Here is a 22557-nt window from a genome sequence, read left to right as displayed (position 1 = left end):
GGATGAAAATGAATGCTTTTTTAATAGGACTATCTCATTTCTCTTCCTTTCATCTTTAGAGAAAAGAATAGAAGATGGAAAAGTGAGGGAAGACAGCCTGTGAAGACTGGAATTTGGACATTTGGAGCTCAGATGGCAAATGATAGGAAACTAGGCACTGTTCAACCTGGGACTGAAATATCCTCAATATTCAATCAAATCCCCAATATTTCAATCAAATGCCAACATTCCTCTACTTTCAATTACTGAGCTTTTTTTTTTAACTGTGCAGAGAAAAATTTAGCCCACCATTTACTGAGCACTTACTCTGTATACTGTGCTTTGAAACCCATTGTAAAAAATCAACAATGAAAAATGCATAGTGCTTATCCTCTGAGAAATAGATTTGACAGGGAAGATACATAAATGATGAATTCAAGGCAGATTGCAAGGTACATAACAGAAAGCCACTCTCCATGGGAGAGTGGAGAGAATGAGATAAATTCTGTATGTGGTGAAGCTCTGGGGGCAGGAATAAGGGCAGACATTAAGGAAAAGGGAAAGACCATCTAGTTCTGGATGAAGCTCTATTCTTTTGTGTATGTTTGAACATATTGGAAAATGAACCATATTTTTCCATAGAAAGAATTTCTCTGTTAAGATGCTCATTTGTCATCAAATATATACAACTCATAGGACAGCTAAAAAATACACCTCAAATTTCAGTGAATAGTAGAAAACAATCCCATTCTAAAAGTAGAATACAAATTGAGTAAGAATGAACCTTTTTTCTTGAAGCCAAAGTGATCATTCATTTATCTAAATCAAATTCAACAACAACAAAATTGTGCATCTATATCTACATACCAGGCTAATCCGTATATTAGCTGCTAGAGATAGAAGGACAAAACAAAACAAAACAAACAAAACCCAACTCTTATTTTAGCACAGAAGAGGCACAGATACAATTGCATTGAACATAATGTGTGACGTACTATACTAAAGGAGAGTTCAGATTTCTGTGGGATATTCCAGAAGGGGTGATGGAGTCTGCCTCAGGATGTCAGTAAAGGATTTGCAGGAAGTGACATTTGAACTGAATTTTGAAGGATGAAAAGGAGAAAAGAGTTTTCAAGGGGTGCTGGTAAAAAAAAAGCAAGCAATTATAGATGGAAGACTCTGACGACTCTGACGACTCTGGACCTAAAGGCACTTTAAAAAATATAGTCACTTGGTACTAAATATTTGTCTTGCTTAATTTCCTTCACAAGGAATGGCTTCATTTTTTTTTTAAAGTACAGAGCAACTGGCTTTACCTTGTCAGCAATGGGTGGTTATTTTATGCTCATAGAAAGACTAAAGAGATGGGGAGTGAGAAGAAAGAAGACAGAGGAAGACATACAAAGAGCCTCTCCTAAAGGGATGGAAGAGTTTGTGCAAAAAGAGAAAGAATAGGGAGGCTAAAGAACCAGCATTTGTGTCTTCAACAATCCTGAGCTCACACCCCATGTTAGACACCAGGCATCACGGCCATCCACAATAGGGTCACAGTCCTGGCGTGTGTGCATGCTGATTTGTCAAAGAGACCCACAAAGGTGAAAGTGACCAGTAGTAAACAGGAAAACATGACTAGTATGACTTGTATAGAAGAAAAGGCAGTCAAGAGAGAGAGTTGGTCCATACAAAGGCCATCAGTCAGCTCCATTGGCCAGAACAGCTAGTTAGTGTTAAAGCTGAATGAATGATTTGGGGCCATGCAGAGGGGAAAGAGTATAGTATGTAACTGCAACCTGCCAGGAATGGAGCTTTGCAATCCTGTTCAATGTAATTTTGGAATGCAACTCACGATCTAGCTGGTCATGAACAATAGAGGAGATGCTGCATACTCTGTGTGATGAGATTCTAATGAAATTGAACTGTGGAAATCCACATGGAAGCCCCAAATGTAATATTGCTAATGGAGTTTCTTTAGTTGAAAGAGCAGGGTAAACATGCACTCCCTCTCAATGCCTCCATCCTTCCTTCCCCAGCAGCCTTTGACTTGGAGCCTGAAGTCTGGAGTTCTAGTGTCAGCACAAATATTTAGTAACTCAAAACTCAAACAGGTTAATTAATCACAAAAATGTGGGGATAACAATTCCTTTTCTTCTCACTGGTTTTCATGAAGATCAAATAGAATAAAAGCACCCTGAAAGATAGGAAGGGCTAAAACCAGCCCTAAGATGTTGTTTCTATTCTTATTTTGACTTTTCATTACAAAAGCTGGGATTTTGTGGCAGGAGTTCTGCCTGCACGTTCAAAGAATATTTAAAAAGCTCGAATCAGCAAGTTTAAAATGTAGTATACTTTTTTTTGTTGGTCTTGCATTTTGTCTTACTTTTTCACATCAGACAATGATTAAATAGCTCTGGTTTTAGATACTATAGATACTCAACTCATCTTCATTAGTGGAGAAGGAGATGTTTGTGAACTGCTATGAAGATGAAAAGTGCTGTAGGAGTGTTATTGGTATTCTAAAGTGGTTAGCTTAATGGAACATTTGACCCAAATTTTAGAATCTCAGCCCCAAAGAAGCAGTAAAGCGGTGTAATAAAGGGAGACTGGGCTAAGGGAGATATAAACCGAATTTATAATCCTATATTGTAGGTATGCTTGCAAAAGCCAAATAATAAAGGTAGGGTGTGGGAAAGAGTGGAGAGAGTTTTTCTCCCTGAGAAATTATTCTCAAATTCAATAACTCATTTCCCATTGGAGAAGAAAAACCATCATCCTATTCCTCAGTGATGACTCTCACATTTAAACTGATTCTCCTTACCTGCCTTACCCTCTCTCTACCCCCCTTCACTCTCTCCATCAAACATGAATGGGATAACTTTAGGTCAATTAAGACATTCCAATTCACTATTCTAGTCCTTTCCATTTGGCACAGCTATCTAACCATATAAATTGAACTGAGCTGGGAAAACCTCCATCTTTTACCTCTCTGGTCAAATACCTGAAAGTAGACAAATGAAATCTATTTGTGGCCTCAGGGTGGCAGGGAACTGTAGCCAGGCCTTCAATTATTTTACTTGAGTCTGTCTGGTTATTTTCCCATCCTGCAATAACCCTTTCACATCCTTACTTCTTAGGCCCTGTGCCCTACCCACCCTCCTTCTCTGTCATTTTTTTCCTTCTTCATGGAGAAAAGTGATACTATGGGGGTAGCTTCTGTCGAATGCTATATATCTGCCTGATACTGTATTAGGCATTTTATATGGTCTTTATATGGTCTTTTCTTTATTCAACTTCAAAAACTCTGAGATGGATATTAGCATCTACAGTTTGCTAATGGAGAAATTGAGGCACAGAGGTTTAGTAACTTGCCTAAGGCCACGTGGGGAGGGTTTGATGCAGAATTTGAAAGCAGATTTAACTGAATCTACCATGAGACAATGTCAAGGTACAGAGTAGGCAGGCATACAATAAAAAGCTGTTGAATGATCAAATCTTCCCCTCAAATTATGTTCCTCCATTTCCATGGAACTCCCTCTCATTCCCCCAGTCACATTTCTTTTCTGTGTGTGCTCACAGCATTTCCTTAAAGATCTACGAACCCATTTTTACCTTGTATGAGTTACATGATTATAAAAAGATATGGAAATTTCCAAAGAATGCCCACAAATGAGAATAAATATGTCTTCGTTTATGTGGTGGTTCATTTCAGAACTCTGGGAAGCCTTAAACTGGACCCACCTATCTATCTGATGGCTGGACAGGCTTCTCCTTGCTATGTGGAATCACTTTCAAGAAAAGCAGACCTGATTTGCTTTCCCAGGATCCCAATTTCCCTGTCATTGGCAGAAGATTTCTATTGACTTGGGACAATTGGGGTAAATTCTCTAGAGTTATCCCATATGAGTGAAACACACCTTTTCTGCAGTGGTATCTAGATCTAGAAACAAAACTTTTTGTCACAAAGCCTGAGTAATAGGTAGATGTAAAATACTGATCTCAAAGTGTTTCTCCTTCTTTGTACAGACAACTCTGAAACTGTAATATAACTTAGAAAAGATTTTTGAGTGTCTTAACAAGAACGGACACACTTTTTTCCTTTCACTCTACAGCCTTCATTTATATTGAATCTTTAAGTACAAACTACATTTTAGTTTCTAATGCATTAGCGTCCCTAAATAAAAAAGGCCCCATTTTCCCCCTTTAATTAGTGGTACTAGTTAGTATAGATCAAAACTGGTTTTCCTGTTTTACCTGGATAGTTACTTCTCTTAAAATACCAAGTGCCACAGTCTCTTTACTATTGTTGTTTTAGTAAAATAGCAGGAAACTATCTCTTTATAAAAATATCCCAGATATGAAGCTATGAAGAACCCCTAATGAATCAATGGATCTACGCACTGATCATTAGTGGCTGCTACCATTGCAAAAAGTGAGAAAAGTGAACATTATGTGCCTTCAGATAGAATACCAACTTCTTATGAAAAGGTTTTCCAAAAGAAAAGAAAATCTGAATTATATAGTGCCTCTGATTCTAACTTTTTAAAAATAAAAATGTCAATTTTATGGAAAATGAAGAGGATAGAGTAACATATTAAACAACATACAGAGATTCAATCAAAAACTCCAGACTGTGGGAAACTTCAGGACAAATAACCCATTTCCCCAACAAAATTTTTAAAAAGTGGCAGGGGGGCAAGAAAGAAGGAAACAGAGATTAAAATAGACTTTAAGATATCTATCAACCAATTGCAATGTATGAATCTTTTTTGGATCCTGATTCTAACAAACTGTAAAATCCATTATATGATATTTATGAATAATTTAGAAATTTCAGCGTTAACTAAAGATTTATGTTATGAAGTTATAGTTAATTAGTTGTGATAACTGTCTTATATTTGTGTTTTTAAAAAAGAAGTCTTTATCTTTTAGGGATAATATTGAAATATTTGTGGATGAAACAATATGATATTTGGGCTTTGCTATGACAAAATATGGGAAGTGGGTGAGGGTATAGATGAAACAAGATAGACCATGAGTTCATAACTGATGACACGGGTGATGGGTATATGACGGGTCATTACACTATTTGGGGAACATAATACAAAGTTGAAAAAAGCGGCAGAACTGCGATTCCACCATAGATGGAATATTTTGATGATATGATATAAGGACAGAGTCTTGGCTAAGTTTATAAAACACAGCAGGCTTCCTGTTCAGTGGTCAATTTATATAGTCAGTTTGGGCTGGATTAAGATTCTGACATGAGGACCAAGTTAATGGACACTTTCATGACAGGCAAGGAAAAAAGTGTGATTTAGGATGGTGTTTCTGCAAACTGCAATTTAAAAGAAAAAAGGAAACACAGAGGCTTTTATATTGCTATTTTCTTCAAAAAAAGATTTACATTTTCATCTTATTCAGAGACAATTTACTCAATGTCAGTCAGCATGAGCAGCCAAACTGAGCATCATGATATTATTTTTGCTTCAGGGAGAACAGGAAAAGAGTAGTGCCACTCAAATAAATTACAACAGAAACTTATGAATGACAAGGAGCTCTGCTTCAGTTCCAGCTTTTAGACATCCCAATATGCCCCAAGGAAGGTAACATTAAAAACCAAGATTTTGTCTACTCAAAATGTATTAATTTATTTTGACAGGTATAGACATTCCTAACAAAATTCCAAAGTATATTAGAAATGAAACCTGAGCTTTTTTTTTTTTCAGTAATAGTGTGACATGGAACTTTACTATTCTCTGCATTTTAATAATATTCACAGATTTGTAGAATGAGAATGTTGTTTATTGACTGGATTAGGATGTTTCTTGTTTAGAGCCATGCAAACTCACCAGTTTCTATACACATTTCCTAAACCAATGCTTATACACAAAAAATGTAATTTGTCTTAACTTCACCTTGCAGGCATCTTTATAAAGCATGGTTTTTAAAAAAATAATAAACTATATATTTTAGAGCATTTTGGATTCATAGCAAAATTGAGTGGAAAGTACAGACTGCCCTTATACCTCCTGTCCCAAATACATAAAACCTACCTCACTATTGACATTCCATACCACAATGGTACGTTTGTTAAAACTTACAGTGACAGGGCGCCTGGGTGGCTCAGTTGGTTAAGCGACTGCCTTCGGCTCAGGTCATGATCCTGGAGTCCCTGGATCGAGTCCCGCATCGGGCTCCCTGCTCGGCAGGGAGCCTGCTTCTCCCTCTGACCCTCCCCCCCTCTCATGTGCTCTCTCTCTCTCATTCTCTCTGTCTCAAATAAATAAAATCTTTAAAAAAAAAAAAAAAATAAAAAAAATAAAACTTACAGTGACACATCATTACCACCCAAAAGCCATGATTTACGTTAGGTTTCATTCTTGGTGTTGTACATTCTGTGGTTTGGACAAATGTATAATTACATATATCCACCATTGTAGTACCATATAGAATAGTTTCATTGCCCCCCAAATCCTCTGTACTCTGCCTATTTATCTCTACTTCCCCCTAACTCCGGCAAACCACTTTTTGCTAGTAATCTTTTTACTGTCCCATAGTTTTGCCTTTTCCATAATGTCATATGGTTGGAATCATGCAGTATACAGACTTTTCAATTGGCCTTTTTCACTTAGTAATATGCATTTAAGTTTCATTAAATGTCTTTTGATGGCTTGATAGCTCATTTCTTCTTCTTTTTTTTAAGATTATATTTATTTATTTCAGAGAGAGAGAGTGAGCAAGCATGAGTGGGGGGAGGGAGAGAAGGAGAAACAGACTCCCTGCTGAACAGAGAGCCTGATGCGGGGCTCCATCCAGGGACCCCGAAAACATGACCTGACCAGAAGGCACATGCTTAACCGACTGAACCACCCAGCCGTCCCAGGCCTTTTGTCCATTTTTAAATCTTGTCCTTCATATTCTTATTGTTGAGTTTTAAGAATTCTTTGTATATTTTGGATAACAGTTTTTTATCAGATGTGGTTTTTCCAAATATTTTCTCTTAGTCTGTGTCGTGTCTTTTCATTCTTTTGGCATTGTCTTTCTTAGAGCAGAAGTTTTTAGTTTTAGTGAAAATTGTTTCTTTCATGGATTGTGCCTTTGGTGTTGTATCTAAAAAGTCATTGCCTTACTCAAGGTCATCTAGGTTTTCTATTATGTTATCCTCTAGGAGTGTTATAGCTTTGTGATTCACATTTAGGTCTATGGTTCATATGAGTCAATTTCTGGGCTCTCTATTCTGTTCTATTGATTTGTCTTCCGCCCCCCCCCCCCCCAGTACCACACTGTCTTGATTACTCTAGCTTTATAGTAAGTCTTGAAGTCAGGTAGTGTCAGTTCTCTGACTTTGTTCTTCTACATCAATATGGAGTTGGCTATTCTTTCCATATAAACTTTAGAACCAGTTTGTTGATATCCACAAACTAACTTGCTGGGATTTTGATTGGGATAGTATTGAATCCATAGGTCAGTTTGTGAAAAACTGACATCTTGACAATATTGACTTTTTCTATCCATGAACATGGAATATCTCTCATTTTATTTAGTTGTTCTTTGACTTATTTCATTAAAGTTTATAGTTGTCCTCATATAGATTTTGTACATATTCTGTTAGATTTATATATAAATATTTCAATTTGGGGGGTGCTAATGTAAATGATAATATGTTTTTAATTTTAAACTCCACTTGTTCATTGCTGTTATATAGAAAGCAACTGACTTTTGTTCATTAATCTTTTATATTGCAGTCTTGCTATAATCACTTATTAGTTCAAGGGATCTTTTATTGATTCTTTCTGATTTTTTATGTAGATGATCTTGTCATCTGTGAAGAAAGTTTTATTTTTTTCTTTCCCATCTGTATACCTTTTATTTGTTTTTTTTTCTTTTTTTAAAATTTAATTTAATTTTATTATGTTATGTTAGTCACCATACAGTACATCATTAGTTTTTGATGTAATGTTCCATGATTCATTGTTTGCGTATAACACCCAGTGCTCCATGCAATATGTGCCCTCCTTAATACCCATCACCGGGCTAACCCATCCCCCCAGCCCCCTCCCCTCTAAAACCCTCAGTTTCTTTCTCGGATTCCATAGTCTCTCATGGTTCGTCTCTCCCTCCAATTCCCCCCCTTCATTTTTCCCTTCCTACTATCTCCTTTTTTTTTTTTTTTAACATATAATGTATTATTTGTTTCAGAGGTACAGGTCTGTGATTCATCAGTCTTATACAATTGACAGCGCTCACCATAGCACATACCCTCCCCAATGTCCATCACCCAGCCACCCCATCCCTCCCACCCCCCCACCACTCCAGCAACCCTCAGTTTGTTTCCTGAGATTAAGAATTCCTCATATCAGTGAGATCGTATGATACTTGTCTTTCTCTGATTGACTTATTTCACTTAGCATAATACCCTCTAGTTCCATCCACGTCGTTGCAAATGGCAAGATTTCAGTTTTTTTGATGGCTGCTAATATTCTATTGTATATATATACCACATCTTCTTTATCCACTCATCTGCTGATGGACATCTTGGCTCTTTCCATAGTTTGCAATGCCTATTTGTTTTAATAACTGTTAGCAAACTAAGAATAAAAGGGAACTTCCTCAACTTTATAAAGAACATCTACAAAACATATCATACACAGATATCATACTTAATGGTGAAAAATAAAAGCTTTCCCACTAACATCAAGGAACAAGGCAAGGCTGTTCCTTATCAACACTTTTTTTTTTGAAGATTTTTATTTATTTATTTGAGAGAGAGAAAGAGAGCACAAGAGGGGGGAGGGTCAGAGGGAGAAGGAGACTCCCTGCTGAGCAGGGAGCCCAATGCGGGACTTGATCCTGGGACTCCAGGATCATGACCTGAGCCGAAGGCAGTCGCTTAACCAACTGAGCCACCCAGGCGCCCTCAACACTTCTTTTAAACATTGTAATAGTAGTCCTAGTTAATGCAATAGGACAAAAAAAGCAAATAAAAGCAAGAAACAACAAATGTTGGAGAGGTTGGGGAGAAAGGGGAACCCTCTTACACTGTTGGTGAGAATGCAAGTTGGTATAGCCACTTTGGAAAACAGTGTGGATGTTCTTCAAAAAATTAAAAATAGAGGTACCCTATGACCCAGCAATTGCCCTACTGGGTATTTATCCCAAAGACACAGATGTAGTGAAAAGAAGGGCCATATGCACCCCAGTGTTCATAGCAGCAATGTCTGCAATAACCAAACTGTGGAAGGAGCTGAGATGCCCTTCAACAGGTGAATGGATAAAGAAGATATGGTCCATATATACAATGGAATATTACTCAGCCATCAGAAAGGATGAATACCCAACTTTTACATCAACATGGATGGGACTGGAGGAGATTATGCTAAGTGAAATAAGTCAAGCAGAGAAAGTCAATTATTATACGGTTTCACTTATTTGTGGAACATAAGAAATAGCATGGAGGACATTAGGAGAAGGAAGGGAAAAATGAAGGGGGGGATCGGAGGGGGAGATGAACCATAAGACACTATGGAATCCAAGAAAGAAACTGAGGGTTTTAGAGGGGAAGGGGGTGGGGGGATGGGTTAGCCCAGTGATGGGTATTAAGGAGGGAACATATTGCATGGAGCACTGGGTGTTATACGAAAACAATGAATCATGGAACATTACATCAAAAACTAATGATGTACTGTATGGTGACTAACATAACATATAATAACTAACATAATAAAATAAAATTAATTAAAATATATATATATAAATAAAAAATAAAAAAAACAAACAGGCATTGGATTTTGTCATATGTATGTTTTTCTGCATCTATTGATATGATCATGTGACTTTAAAAATAGCCTGTTGATGTGATGGATTACACGAATTGATTTTCGGATGTTAAATAATCCTTGTATAACTGGGATAAATCCCATTTGGTTGTGGTGTATAATTCTTTTTTACATTGTTGGATTCAATTTATTAATATTTCATTGAAGATTTTTGCTACTCTGTTCATGAGAGATATTGGTCTGTAATTTTCTTTTCTTGCAATGTCTTTGTCTGATTTTGGTATTATGGTAATGCTGGCCTCAGAATGAGACAGTAAGTATTCCCTCTGCTCTGTCTTCTGTAAAAGATTGTAGAGAGCTGGCATAATTTCTTCCTTAAGCGTTTAGTAGAATTCACCAGTGAACCCATGCGGACCTGGGTTTGTTTTGAAAGCTTATGAATTTTTGTTTCAATTTCTTTAATAGCTATAGGCCTACTCCAATAGTTTATCTCTTCTTGTGTGAATTTTGGCTGATTGTATCTTTAAAGGAATTGGTCATTTTCATCTGGGTTATCAAATTTGTGCATATAGAGTTGTTCATAATATTCCTTTATTACCCTTTTAATGTCTCTGGGATCTGTAGTGCTGCTCCCTATTTTATTTGTGATATTAGTAATTTGTGTCTTCTCTCTTTTCTTAGTGAGTCTTGCTACAGGGTTATCAATTTCATTGATCTTTTCAAAGAACCAACTTTTGATTTTATTGATTTTCTTTATTGAGTTCCTGTTTTCAATTTTACTGATTTCTGCTCTAATTATTATTTATTTTCTTTGACCTACTTTGGATTTAATTTTCTCTTCTTTTTCTAGTTTCCTAAGGTAGAAGCTTAGACTATTGATTTTAGATATTTCTTTTTTTCTAATATATGTGTTCAGTGCTTTAAATTTCCCCCTAGACATTGCTTTCTCTGCATCTTACAAGTTTTGATAAGTTGTATTTTCATTTAGTTTCAAATGTTTAAAATTCCTCTTGAGATTTCTTCTTTGACCCATGTGTTATTTAGAAATGTATTGTTGAATCTCTAAGCATTTTGGAATTTTCCAGCTATCTTTCTGTTATTGGTTTCTAGTTTAATTTCACTGTGGGCTGAGAGAAGACACTGTATGATTTCTATTCTTTTAAATTTGTTAAGGTGTGTTTTATGGCCAGAATGTGGTCTATCTTAGTGAACATTGCAGGTGAGCTTGAGAAGAATGTGTAATTTGTTGTTGATGGATTAAGTAGTCTATAGATATCTGATAGAGGGGTATTAAAGTCTCCAACTGTAATAGTAGCTTCATCTATTTCTCCTATTTCTTCTTCATCTATCTCTCCTGGAGCTATCCAAAACTGCTCTATCAGTTTTTTTCTCATGTATTTCGACACTCTGCTGTTAAGCACATACACATAAAGGACTGTCTTCTTAGAGTAGTGACTCCTTTAACATTATGTAGTGTCCCTTTTTTTAATCCCTGAAAACTTTCCTTGTTCTGAAGTCTGCTCTGTGAAATTAATACAGCTATTCCTGCTTTCTTTTGATTAGTATTTGCATTGTATATCTTTCTCTACCCTTTTACTTTTAATCTACATGTGTCTTTATGTTTAAAGTGTGTTTCTTGCAGTCAACAAACAGTTGGGTCTTGTGTTTTGATCTGCTCTGACAATCTCTGCCTTTTAATTGGTATATTTAGTCCTTTGGATAATTATTATTACATATTTGATATATGAAAATTATTTTGATAGTATTATAATAATATCTATCTTTCCTCAGAGAAGAGCCTGAGGCCCCCTAACCCATTTCCTCTAGAAACAAATTTAGAGGTAACCTATTGCCTATCATTTCTTGGGGTAGCCCTGATTGAGACCCACAAGTAAAAAAGGGAGCAAGGTATCCAAATAGGAACTCATGCTGAGGTAAAGGGGTGTCGACTCTATGTTGGTGACCTAAGGACCTAAAGCTTGTTCCACAGAGGCTTGGTCTAGTGTAGTTGTGGCTGAAGCCATTATTTTCTCTGGAGCTAACTAACCCGGCACAGTTGTGGGATCCATGGGCTGAGGTTATGAGAGTGAACTAATAGAGCTCTAACTCTATTGTTGAGTTGTGGGATCCAGAGCTGAGGTTATGAGAGTGAACTAATAGAGCTCTAACTCTGAAATCCTGGCTAAATTACCACAGAAGTCCACGGAGGAGATGGATTAATAAGAATGTTATCTAAGTAATGGGTCAGCATTCCACAGCAAAGTGGCAGTGACTGTGGACTGATAGAGGTGCCCATATGTGCCCATTCACAGTGCTTCAAAGAATAACAGACTATTCTGGATGGAGTAAGCCGCTGAGATTCTTCGACAATGAGGGGGAGATGGGGAAAAGACTTTAGGAGGAAGAAACTGGACTTCCTGCTAATAAAGGCATACGTGGTCATGAGCAATAATTTTAAACCTTGAACCTGTCAAATGTCACATGCTTTATACTTTTAAAAATGATCAGCCATATGTCACCCCCTGCGAACCTCTGGTAATTGTTTTAGTTGATTTAGGCATTACGAAAACATCAAGGAAGCACGGAAGGAGGTGGACCATGCGGTGGAAGGAATTTTGGTCAAAGAAAACAGGAGGGAGAAGCGGTATTACAGTCCCCTCTACTCACGAGGCTGATGTGCATTCCAGTGTGTGTACTGCACCGGCTCAGACTTCTGCCCCCCTGCCGTCTTCCAAGTGTATTCTCCTGTATCATTTTGATCTTGAAGAGCTATCCAAAAATAACTGTCCTTCGTTTTTACCACACTACTGATCAAACTGGTAATAAAAGCCTGTTCAAACCTTAAAAACGGAAAAAGGAAATGGTTATAGTAAGTTTCTGGGCAATAAAAAAATGTCATTAAAGCATAATGAGGTGCACAGAATGGCACCAGAGTAAGCCTTTCTGATGAATTCTTCAGAACATGGAGCAGAAAAACACTCAAAGACCCCGAACATTACTAATACATGCCAAATGTCTGTGCAATTCCTAGAAATAGATGAGTGAGGAGAATTTGAGTCTCAAAGACAAGGCTTAATTCTTTCAAGGATAGAGTCCAGCTCCACTTTCAGAGTAGAGGTGGTAAAGTCCATCAAGCTAGCAATATATTTCTTGGCACAACATGTGCCCTATTTTGTAATTAGGCCACATAGCACATACCTTGCCATAATGTGTGCCAGGGGGACCTGGCAGCGGGCAGGGGGAATGAACATTGCCAACATGGAGTTCACATGTACCCATCCACCACACTTGCCTGGTGATAAGAGAACCGAGATTGGAGTAGCAATTTTATGACTCCCGAATCGGTTTGTTCACAAGCACATGGAGTCCTTGGCTTATTCAAATGTGTTCAGTTGTGCACATTCACTGAAGATAAATGTAAAACCCTAGGAACTAATCCAAGGATGTACACCCACTCATATTTTCCCCACACAGCTGAATGAATTAGTGTTCATTGATTGGTGGCAGCGTTCCTTTCCCAACATGAAAGCAGCAAAAGTGGAATCTGGAAAATTTGTATATATGCTTCCACATGAATATCTAATAGAAAAATGTGAGTATTAAAATTTAAGTAGCATTGAAATTTTAGGCTAAGTTGTAAACTATCTTGAAAAATTTATTTTCAATGTGTCTGAAGTTTTGAGGAAACACATTTCAAACAGTGGTGACTTTGGCCAGAACTGCTGAGTCAATGAGAAAGGGTAGGCCTGATGAAATTACCTAGGAAACCTAGGAAGGCAAATTAGACTTTTTCATCCAATTCTGGAATTGTTTCATTATCAGCCATCCTTAAGTTGCTAAGGGAAACAAAAGCAATGGGGTCAAAGGAAATGGGGGGGAGGGGAGGAAAGAACACAAAGAAGTAAAATTTTTAACTGCCTTATGAACATCACTACCAACATTTAGTGATCTTAGGCATCCATGATACTCATCTTTGCAGAGCATATGGATTTTTATTATGCTTTAGTAAATATTTTCTGTACTCTATTAATAATCTAAATAGCACACATTTGAAATTAGAAAAGTTCTTTTTAACTAGATTACAGTGGCAGAATTTTATGTAAATATGCTTCAAAAGGAAAGTACATAAAACTAAACATTGTCTAGATGCTATTGTAATTTTCCTTATGCTTCCAGTGGTTCATGCTCTCATAATTTAGGATCTGCTTTTCCTTCTCCCCTCTTAGGCACAGTAGCATTGTTATCATGCCCATCCAGTGCCTTTAACTACTGCCTTAGGAGGCCAGCAAGGCACTACATCCTGGAAGCTACGGCCAGACCACCATCACTGTGCTGGTTCTAAACCCAGGAGACATTGCTGGTTCTTCCATTACCTTGTACTATGGCATTTATTGGCTAATGGAGAGAAAACGTTGTCTGTGAACTTGGCCACTGATATCATTATTCATGACAACATTTTGCTTTTGTTCCCTGTTGGTTTTAGATTTCTTTAGTCCACACTGATTTGTTATTTTATCACTATTAATGATTGCTTAAAACAATAGAAACCTTGTGCTTCTTAAATTGGCAAGTATCTTTTAAGTAGTTGCTTATAATACACATACATTAGGTCCTAAAACCTTCAAATCAGGACTCTAGTTTTCTTGGTACAGTTTAGAAGATATCATTGTTAATAAAGAAATTCAGCTAATATGTCTTTCTTTTAAATCATATATTCTAAGAACTTAACTCTAGATCACAGCATGCAGCCTTTTGAGTGTCTGTTTTCAACAGATAAAGAAACAAGAGGACATTTTATACTCATTACCAGTCACTATTTGGTTCCAAACACTTAAAAAAAACTCTGAAAACTCTGGCTCACAGTAATAGAGCAGATGATATTTTAAGGTCTTTTCCGGCCTTGTGTTTAGAATTCTTCATTTGAGAATATTCCAGAGTTTTTTTTATATTTGGTCTTTTTGTCTCGTTTCACTGGATTATATAATTCAAATGTTTTGTGACTTAAGGAGCAAAAAGTAACCATATGTACATGTTTTTATATTATTATTTGAACCAGAATAACATATTATATCTAAGGAATTCAGTGAAGTAAAAATTGTTATTTTTTAGAAAAACAAATGATAAAATACTTTGCATACGTGTAACTACTTTTAGAAAAAAATTTTTTTCCAATCAACTCCTTAAAAAAGTTAAGAAATCAAATGTGCATTTTCAATGTAAATAAGAAAAATATATCTTGAATTTCCATCAGTTTGATGAGAAATTGTTACTCATGGTGCTAAACATTACATTTTAATTTTAAAAGTGTAATTTGAAGACAGCAATACATTATTTTTGGGATACATTGACAAATTTTTTCATTTCAAAATAAATTTTGCATTTCAAAAAATGCACACTTCAAAAGGAGATATTGTGTATTTGAATCTCTAACTGAACATATTTCTTCATCTGTTTAGCCAGTGACAAATGTAGCTGAAAGAAAAAAAAGATGTTTCTTGTCTATAACACAACACCTAGCTGACAGCAGTACTTAATGATTATGTTTGTATTACCTAAAACAAGAGATTGAAAAAAAGTAATGAACTGGATGTAGCTTCACTAGAGAGCTTATTTCAATTAAAAAAAATTGTGGTAGTTTTACACATAGTGATCCAGTTAGGAGGTATTCAACTTTGAGCTGAATAATTGCAATGGGATTTCTTTTAATAACATAATTGTTAACATTTTTAATACCATATTCAAATAACTGACTCTATTGCTGAATGAATACAAAAATGATAAATTTCTTCCTCTTTCTTTTAAATAAAGAATAAAAATAGAATATCAGTAGTTTTAAAATGGGAGAATGCATCATGATTATTACTACATAAGAAGTTTTTGGTGGCTTTCCTCAAGAACTAGAAATATTAAGTTTTTGGCTATTGTTTATTGCAAAAGACTAGAAGAGAAATATAGATTTAGAAAAGATACTTAACATACACACAAGAAATAAACCTGGAAGAACAAATTCCAAACTGTTAATGGCAGTTACCTTTGTTAACTGTTAATGGGAGACATGTGGAAGGGAGGAGGAATGGAGGTGAGAGGACACTTTCACTTTTAGTTTATATTCTTTTGGCTTGCTTGAATTTATACCAATGAGAATGTTTTTATTGCATAATTTTAAAGAGATTAACTAAAGTATGTTTTTAAAAAGAAAGTTAGGGGGGTGCCTGCCAGTCCGTAAGCATCTGCCTTTGGCTCAGGTCATGATCCCAGCGTCCTGGGATCGAGCCCCACATCGGGCTCCCTGCTCAGCGGGAAGCCTGCTTCTCCCTCTCTCACTCCCCCTGCTTGTGTTCCCTCTCTCGCTGTGTCTCTCTCTGTCAAATATATAAATAAAAATCTTCTTTAAAAAAAAAAAGAAAGTTAGGGGTGCCTGGGTGGCTCAGTTGGTTGAGTGTCCAACTCTTGGTTTCGGCTCAGGTCATGATCTCATGGGTAGTGGGACTGAGCCTCAGGTTGTAAGGCTCCGCACTCAGTGGGGAGTCTGCTTGAAGATTCTCTCCCTTTGCCCCTCCCCCAACTCGTGTGTGCTCTCTCTCTGTCTCTCTCAAATAAATAAATAAATCTTTAAAAATATATATAAAATAAATAAAAAGAAGAAGAAAACTGAATTCTATTAAAAAAGTGTTAGAACTAATAACTTAGGCAAAGTTCAGGATGCAAAGTCAACACACAAAAATCAGTTGCATTTCTATATACTAACTAATAAGAATCTGAAAAGGAAACTACAAAGACAATTCAATATATAACAGCATCAAAAATAAAAAAAAAATAGTTGAGAATAAATCTAACCAAGGAGGCGAAAGACTTGTACACTGAAAACTATAACACACTGCTGAAAGAAATTAAAGAAGACCCAAACACATGAAATACATCCCATGTTCATAGATTAAAAAAACCAATTGTTTAAATGTCCATACTACCCAAAGTGATCTACAGATTGAATGCAGTCTATGTCAAAATCCCAATGATGTCTTTTGCAGAAATAGAAAAATCCACCTTAAAATTCATATGGAATTTCAAGGGATCCTGAATAGGAAAGACAAACATGAAAAAGAACAAAGTTGGTCTCACACTTCTTGATTCAAAACTTACTGAAAGTACAATGATCAAAAAATGTGTGGTACCAGCATAAAGACAGATACAGATTAATAGAATAGAATAGAGAACCCAAAAATAAAAACACTTGCATATATGGTCAAATGATTTTCCACAAGTGTGCCAAGACTGTTCAATGGGAAAAGGACAGTCTTTTCAACAATGATGTTGGGAAAATTGGATATCCACCTGCAGAAGAATACATTTGGACTCTTCTTTCTTTATACCACTTACAAAAATTAACTGAAAGTGGATCAAAGACCTAAATGCAAGAGCTAAAATTATAAAACTCTTAGGAAAAAAACACAGGGGAAATTTTTCATGACATTGAATGTGGCAATGATTTCTTGGATATGTCACCAAAAGTACAGGCAACAAAATAAGAATGGATAAAGTGGACTTAACCAAAATTTAAAACTTTGTGCATCGAAGGACATCAACAGAGTGAAAAAGCAACCCACAGAATAGGAGATACATTCATATTTGCAAGTAGGAAATACATTCGTATTTGCAAATTATGTATCTGATAAGGGATTAATATCCAGACTATATAAAGAACTACTAGAACTCAACAACAAAGAATAAACACTCCAATTAAAAAATAGGTAAAGGACTTGAATAGACATTTCTCCAAAGAAGATATACAGATGCCAAAAGCACATGAAAAGACACTCAATATCACTAGTCATTAGGGAAGTGCAAGTTGAAACCACAATAAGATACCATTTCATACCCATTAGGATGGCTATTATATAAAAACAACATAACAAGTTGGCTAGGATGTGGAGGAATTGGAACTCCTGAGCACTGCCTGTGGGAATGTAAAATGGTGCTGCCAATATGGAAAACAGTATGGCTCTTCCTCAAAAAATTAAAAATAGAATTATCATATCATCCAGAAATTCCACTTCTGGGTATGTTACTCAAAAGAACTGAAACCAGGGACTCGAAAGATATTTGTACATTCATGTTCATAGCAGCATTTTTCACAATAGTCAAAAGGTGGAAGCATCTCATGTCCATTGTATGAATGGATAAACAAAATGTGGTATATACATATTATAGAATATTATTCAGCCTTAAAAAGGAAGGAAATTTTGACACATATTACAACATAGATTAACCTGGAGGACATTAGACTAAGTGAAATAAGCCAGATACAATAGCACAACTGCATGATTCCATTGATGTGTTAACTTAGAGCTGTTAACCTCATAGAGACAGAAAGTAGAATGATGGTTGCCCAAAGCTGGGGGCAGGGGAAAATGGGGAGTTATTATTTAATGGGTACAGAATTTTAGTTTGGGAAGATGAAAAAGTTATGGAAATGGATGATGGTGATGATTGTGCAATAATATGACTGTACTTAATGCCAATGAACTGTATACTTAAAAATGGTTATAATGATCAATTTTATGTTCTACATATTTTATCACAATAAAAAATTAACTGCAAAAATGTTTAGGGGGTATGGTGGTTGCAGGAAAGTAGCAGAGCTGTAAAAATGCTTGGAAATAATGCATATTTAAACCTAGGAGAAAATGAGATATTGCAGGACTTCTTACTTTTGGCAAAATGCAAAAATTAAATGTCATTTGGATTATTTTATACCAAATATTCCATGGCTGATTGATTCAAGATTTAGATATATATGCGTTTACATGATTATCCATGGTAACTCTGGAACTCAAGTTTTGCAGTCATGCCCTATCTGGAAGTAAAGCGTCCAGGCCTGAAAAAATTTTGTAACAGTTAGCAAGAAAGTAACAGTCTGTTAGTCCACAATAAGGGTCTGTTTTTCTTCCCCTCTCTATTCCACAAAGTGTTAAATGTCCTAGACCAGGAGCAGTTGCCTGATAACAAAAGAAATACGTAATTTGTAGCAGGTGGTTCTAATTGTGCCCATCAAATCTGTCCTCAATTGTGCAGAAGAGTGGAAAATCAATTAGCAACTACAAGCTTGAGCACTGGTGAGTGACAGGAGTGTCTTAACGCAAACAGGAAATCAGTAATGGAAGAAAATGATTACCAAGGCTGCTAGTGGACACTCCTGGATCTGAGGAGAATTTCCATCTACTGTCCAACCTTCTCAGACAAAAGATGCTGTTGAAAAATTTTGTTGTGCCTTGTCACTCAAAGAGTGGGGTGTAGTATGGGTCTTTGTTTCTTACCTGATGGAGTCTGCGTGAATAAAAATTAAGAGCACGGGGCCCTTTCTTTCCTCAATGTGCATGTCCTGTGTTGGAGTCACTGCTTTGGGTGTAGATGTGTTTGCAGGGCAATGTACACACGTGGTAACTGTCTAGGAGAGATGCCTCACTGGGCCTAGTGGAGAGCACTGCAGGAGCTTGACTGTTCATTGAGTAGCATACTAGCACAAGGTCACCTGGGTGGGCATACGAGGTTGTGGATGGAATGACAACAAACTTATTGATGCTATAGTTCTGCTTTAGAGTTAGACCACATATTAGTATTGGCTACTGAATACAGTTTATCAAGAAACAAATCATTTATAACATACTCTTAGATCCAGTTTTGGAGGAAATGGAACCAAGGAGATTTTTTTTTTTTCCAGACACTTTCCGTTATTTGTAGGAGATCTCCATTTTTAGAAAATGAAGACTTTGAACGCTAACAGATTTCTGCCTTACTTGGATCACTGTGGCATTATAGGTTATCTGTAATGTCACTTTGTTGGGTTTTTTTTGTTTTTTTTTTTGTCAGAAAGAGAGAGAGAGTGCACAAGCAAGGGGAGCGGCAGGCAGAGTGAGAAGCAAACTCCCTGCTGAGCAAGGAGCCCGATGTGGAACTCGATCCCAGCACCCTGGGATCATGACCTGAGCTGAAGGCAGATGCTTAACTGACTGAGCCGCCCAGGCATCTCTGTAATGTCACTTTGAATTTTCCATTTATTGTGTTCTTCTACTTTCTTCACTTGTTTCATATTTCTACGTTCTATCTCTTCAGCTGCTGGCCTGCAAGTGGCACCCGGACAATTACACCAGGCCTTTTATTTCTTTTGTACAGCACGCCAGTGTTTGATATGGTGCCTCTCACAATATAGATATTTAATAAATAATTTTTTAATAAATGCTTGACTATTGGCTTTTTGCACTGTCAGATAGCATATGAGAAGTAATTAACACAGTGCTAGGTATGTGACAGGTATTCAATGAATATTACACAAAAAAAAGAAAAGAAAGAATAAGACATAAGAAACAGGTGAAACAATTACACTTATTTTCTTCAGTGAAAAACATAATTAAGTTATAATTAACAAAAGAGCATAGCTTCATTGATCAGACTCCTGAATAAAGCCCAATGTTGGCTCACTTACTGGAGGATTTCTAACCCAAGGTGTTCTTGAAACATTTTGGGTAGGTGGGCAAGTTGAAGATAAAGGCTTCCTTCTGCCTGGCAGCTGGGAAGAAGGAAGGTAGAACCAAAAAATAACACTGAGATACATCAAGGGTGGTGCTATTCCTGAAAGAAGGGTCTCCTGAGCACAAAATGTCTCACTAGGCAATTTATTTTGCCAACTGCTGTCAATCCAGTCGTGTGTGTGCGTGTGTGCACGCGTGCATGCGTGCATGTGTGTGTATGCATTCTGTGCATGGTTTGAAGGAAAGACTGGGAAAGAAAGTGAGAGGTAAGAGGAGGAAGGAAATACTGGTGTCTTTGAATGTTGACTTCCTCTGTGAGGAGAGCAGAGAAAGCAGTAATTCCTCCTACAGATTAGACCTAATGTGTGAAGAGTCTCTACATAAAACCACAGTGTCAATTGTCTTGTTTCCTGATCTTCAGTGGATATTTTTAAAGGCAACGGCCTCAGTAAAAAAGCAAGTGACTAGCTTTGCAGGTACAAGTTCCCATGCAACCACTGAAGGATTCTACCTTGTTTCTGTCTTCAGCTTGGAGGAGTCGGTTTCCCAGCCCTCATTGTTCTCTTGGCATTGATAGTGACACTGAGGTCACTTCCGCTGTTGGTACTTTTATTCCCTATTACAAATCTATAGCATGTTGCAAATTCTGTGGAGTGTCAAAAGGACACAGTTTCTCTGTTAGTATGGAGAAGACACGTGTGCACAGAGAAGTCTACATCTAAGCAAATATAGAGCTAAGAAGCAATGGGGAAGCATTTGAAAATCCTCCACAGTTTAGCTATACTTTCGTTTAAAAAAAAAAAACCCACATAACTCACACACATTACATTAAAAACATACTTAATTTTTAAATTTTTAAATAACATACTTCGTTTCCATTACAAACCTTTAGATAAAATCTAAATACAATTGAATACATTAGCAAAGCTAAATAATTAATATATCTTTATGGAAAGTAAAAGTCATCTTAAATTTTCTCTTTGTTACTCAAAAATTGATTTAAGAATAACAGTGTATGATTTAAATTCATCTCAATCAATGATTTAAATAATTTAATACTCTAATGTACAGTACACTTTCGATTTTGACAAGTTACTGATTATGGCTAGATTTTACCATCCCAGGAGCCCTCTTGTCAAAAAAGTACAGTCATGTTTCTGATAGAAAATTTCTATCTTACCTGTTTGTAATGGTTACAGGTGCAGGAGGACAGTAATAACCACTGGAAGCATGGTCAAAACTTCGAAGAACAGCGTCAATTTTGTAACAGAATCCACCATGTCTCTCCCATCCCTTAAAAAAGGAAATAGAAAATTAAGGACATAATCCGATTTAAACAGCAAAACATTGTTTTTGTGTATTCTCACTCAAAAGTCAAAACTTGAATTTTTGTCTTGAAATCTTTGTATGTATCCTACCTGGTAATGCCATTAGCTACAGCCACGTCTATATTTATTTAATTAATGATTAAAACCTAAAAGTTTTAATTAATCTGAAATCTTAAAACCTAAAACAGATGAAAACAAAGGGGCACTCACTCAAGATCTCTCTCTTTCTCTGTCTCTGCTCAGACTTACAAAATTTCATACAAATGGTTCCTGCAGGATGGTAGAAGTTAAAACTGTTGGCTTTGAAGGCAGAATGCCTGGGTCTGAATACTGGCTCTACTACTGTGAACTTTATTTAGTCTCTAAATGTCTGAATTTTCTCCTCTGTAAAATGAAGATAATAATAGTATCCACGGAGTTGTTCTGAGAATGAAAGGGAGACAGTGCAGGCAGAGACCTTAAATAGAGCCAGGAACTCAATATGAGCAAAGAGGACATATGTATCTAGATAATAGTGTATGTTTTTTTCAACTTTCTTTCATATTACATATTTCATGCTACCCCACTAAGTTTCACTGAGGTTAGAGATCTGGATAAAGTCATAAGCTAGTGGACAAGCTGTCCTGGAACCCAATTCTGGTGTAATCCATGATGGTCTTAGCTAGATCATAATATTTCCAAATAGAAACTGGCTAAAATATATATAAATTATTCCTAAATCAATCAACTGGCTATCCTTTGAGAGAAAGAGAGCAAGCTTTGGCATTTAAACAAAAATGATAAATGCGTAGCTCCATGGCTCCGCCCTGAGAGCAATGAGGGGTGGCTCTGTTCTTTAAAATCATATACTGCAGGAGACATGCATTCACTAGTCTTCTATACTTAAACTGAGTTATTTTAGTCCCTTTCCAGTATTATAAAATCACATCACTTACATCTATTTTTATGTAT

The 22557-nt window shown here is 36.4% G+C and overlaps 1 protein-coding gene across 1 annotated transcript in view; it reads right to left on the bottom strand.

Annotated features, from left to right (window-relative positions):
* The window catches only part of PLA2R1 (phospholipase A2 receptor 1), a 114272-nt gene that overhangs the window by 40186 nt on the left and 51529 nt on the right, over window positions 1–22557 (bottom strand). The window contains exons 10-11 of the mRNA XM_032409663.1: window positions 21459–21571; window positions 12420–12592 (exon numbers count right to left, since the gene is read on the bottom strand). Coding sequence (XP_032265554.1) covers window positions 12420–12592; window positions 21459–21571 — 286 coding nt within the window. The remainder of the gene's footprint in view (window positions 1–12419; window positions 12593–21458; window positions 21572–22557) is intronic.

This window comes from Phoca vitulina, unplaced genomic scaffold (assembly GCF_004348235.1).
Source record: "Phoca vitulina isolate PV1807 unplaced genomic scaffold, GSC_HSeal_1.0 scaffold1, whole genome shotgun sequence".
Lineage (NCBI taxonomy): Eukaryota > Metazoa > Chordata > Mammalia > Carnivora > Phocidae > Phoca > Phoca vitulina.
Note: the sequence above shows the minus strand (reverse complement) of the source record. Positions and strands in the feature narration are given on the sequence as shown.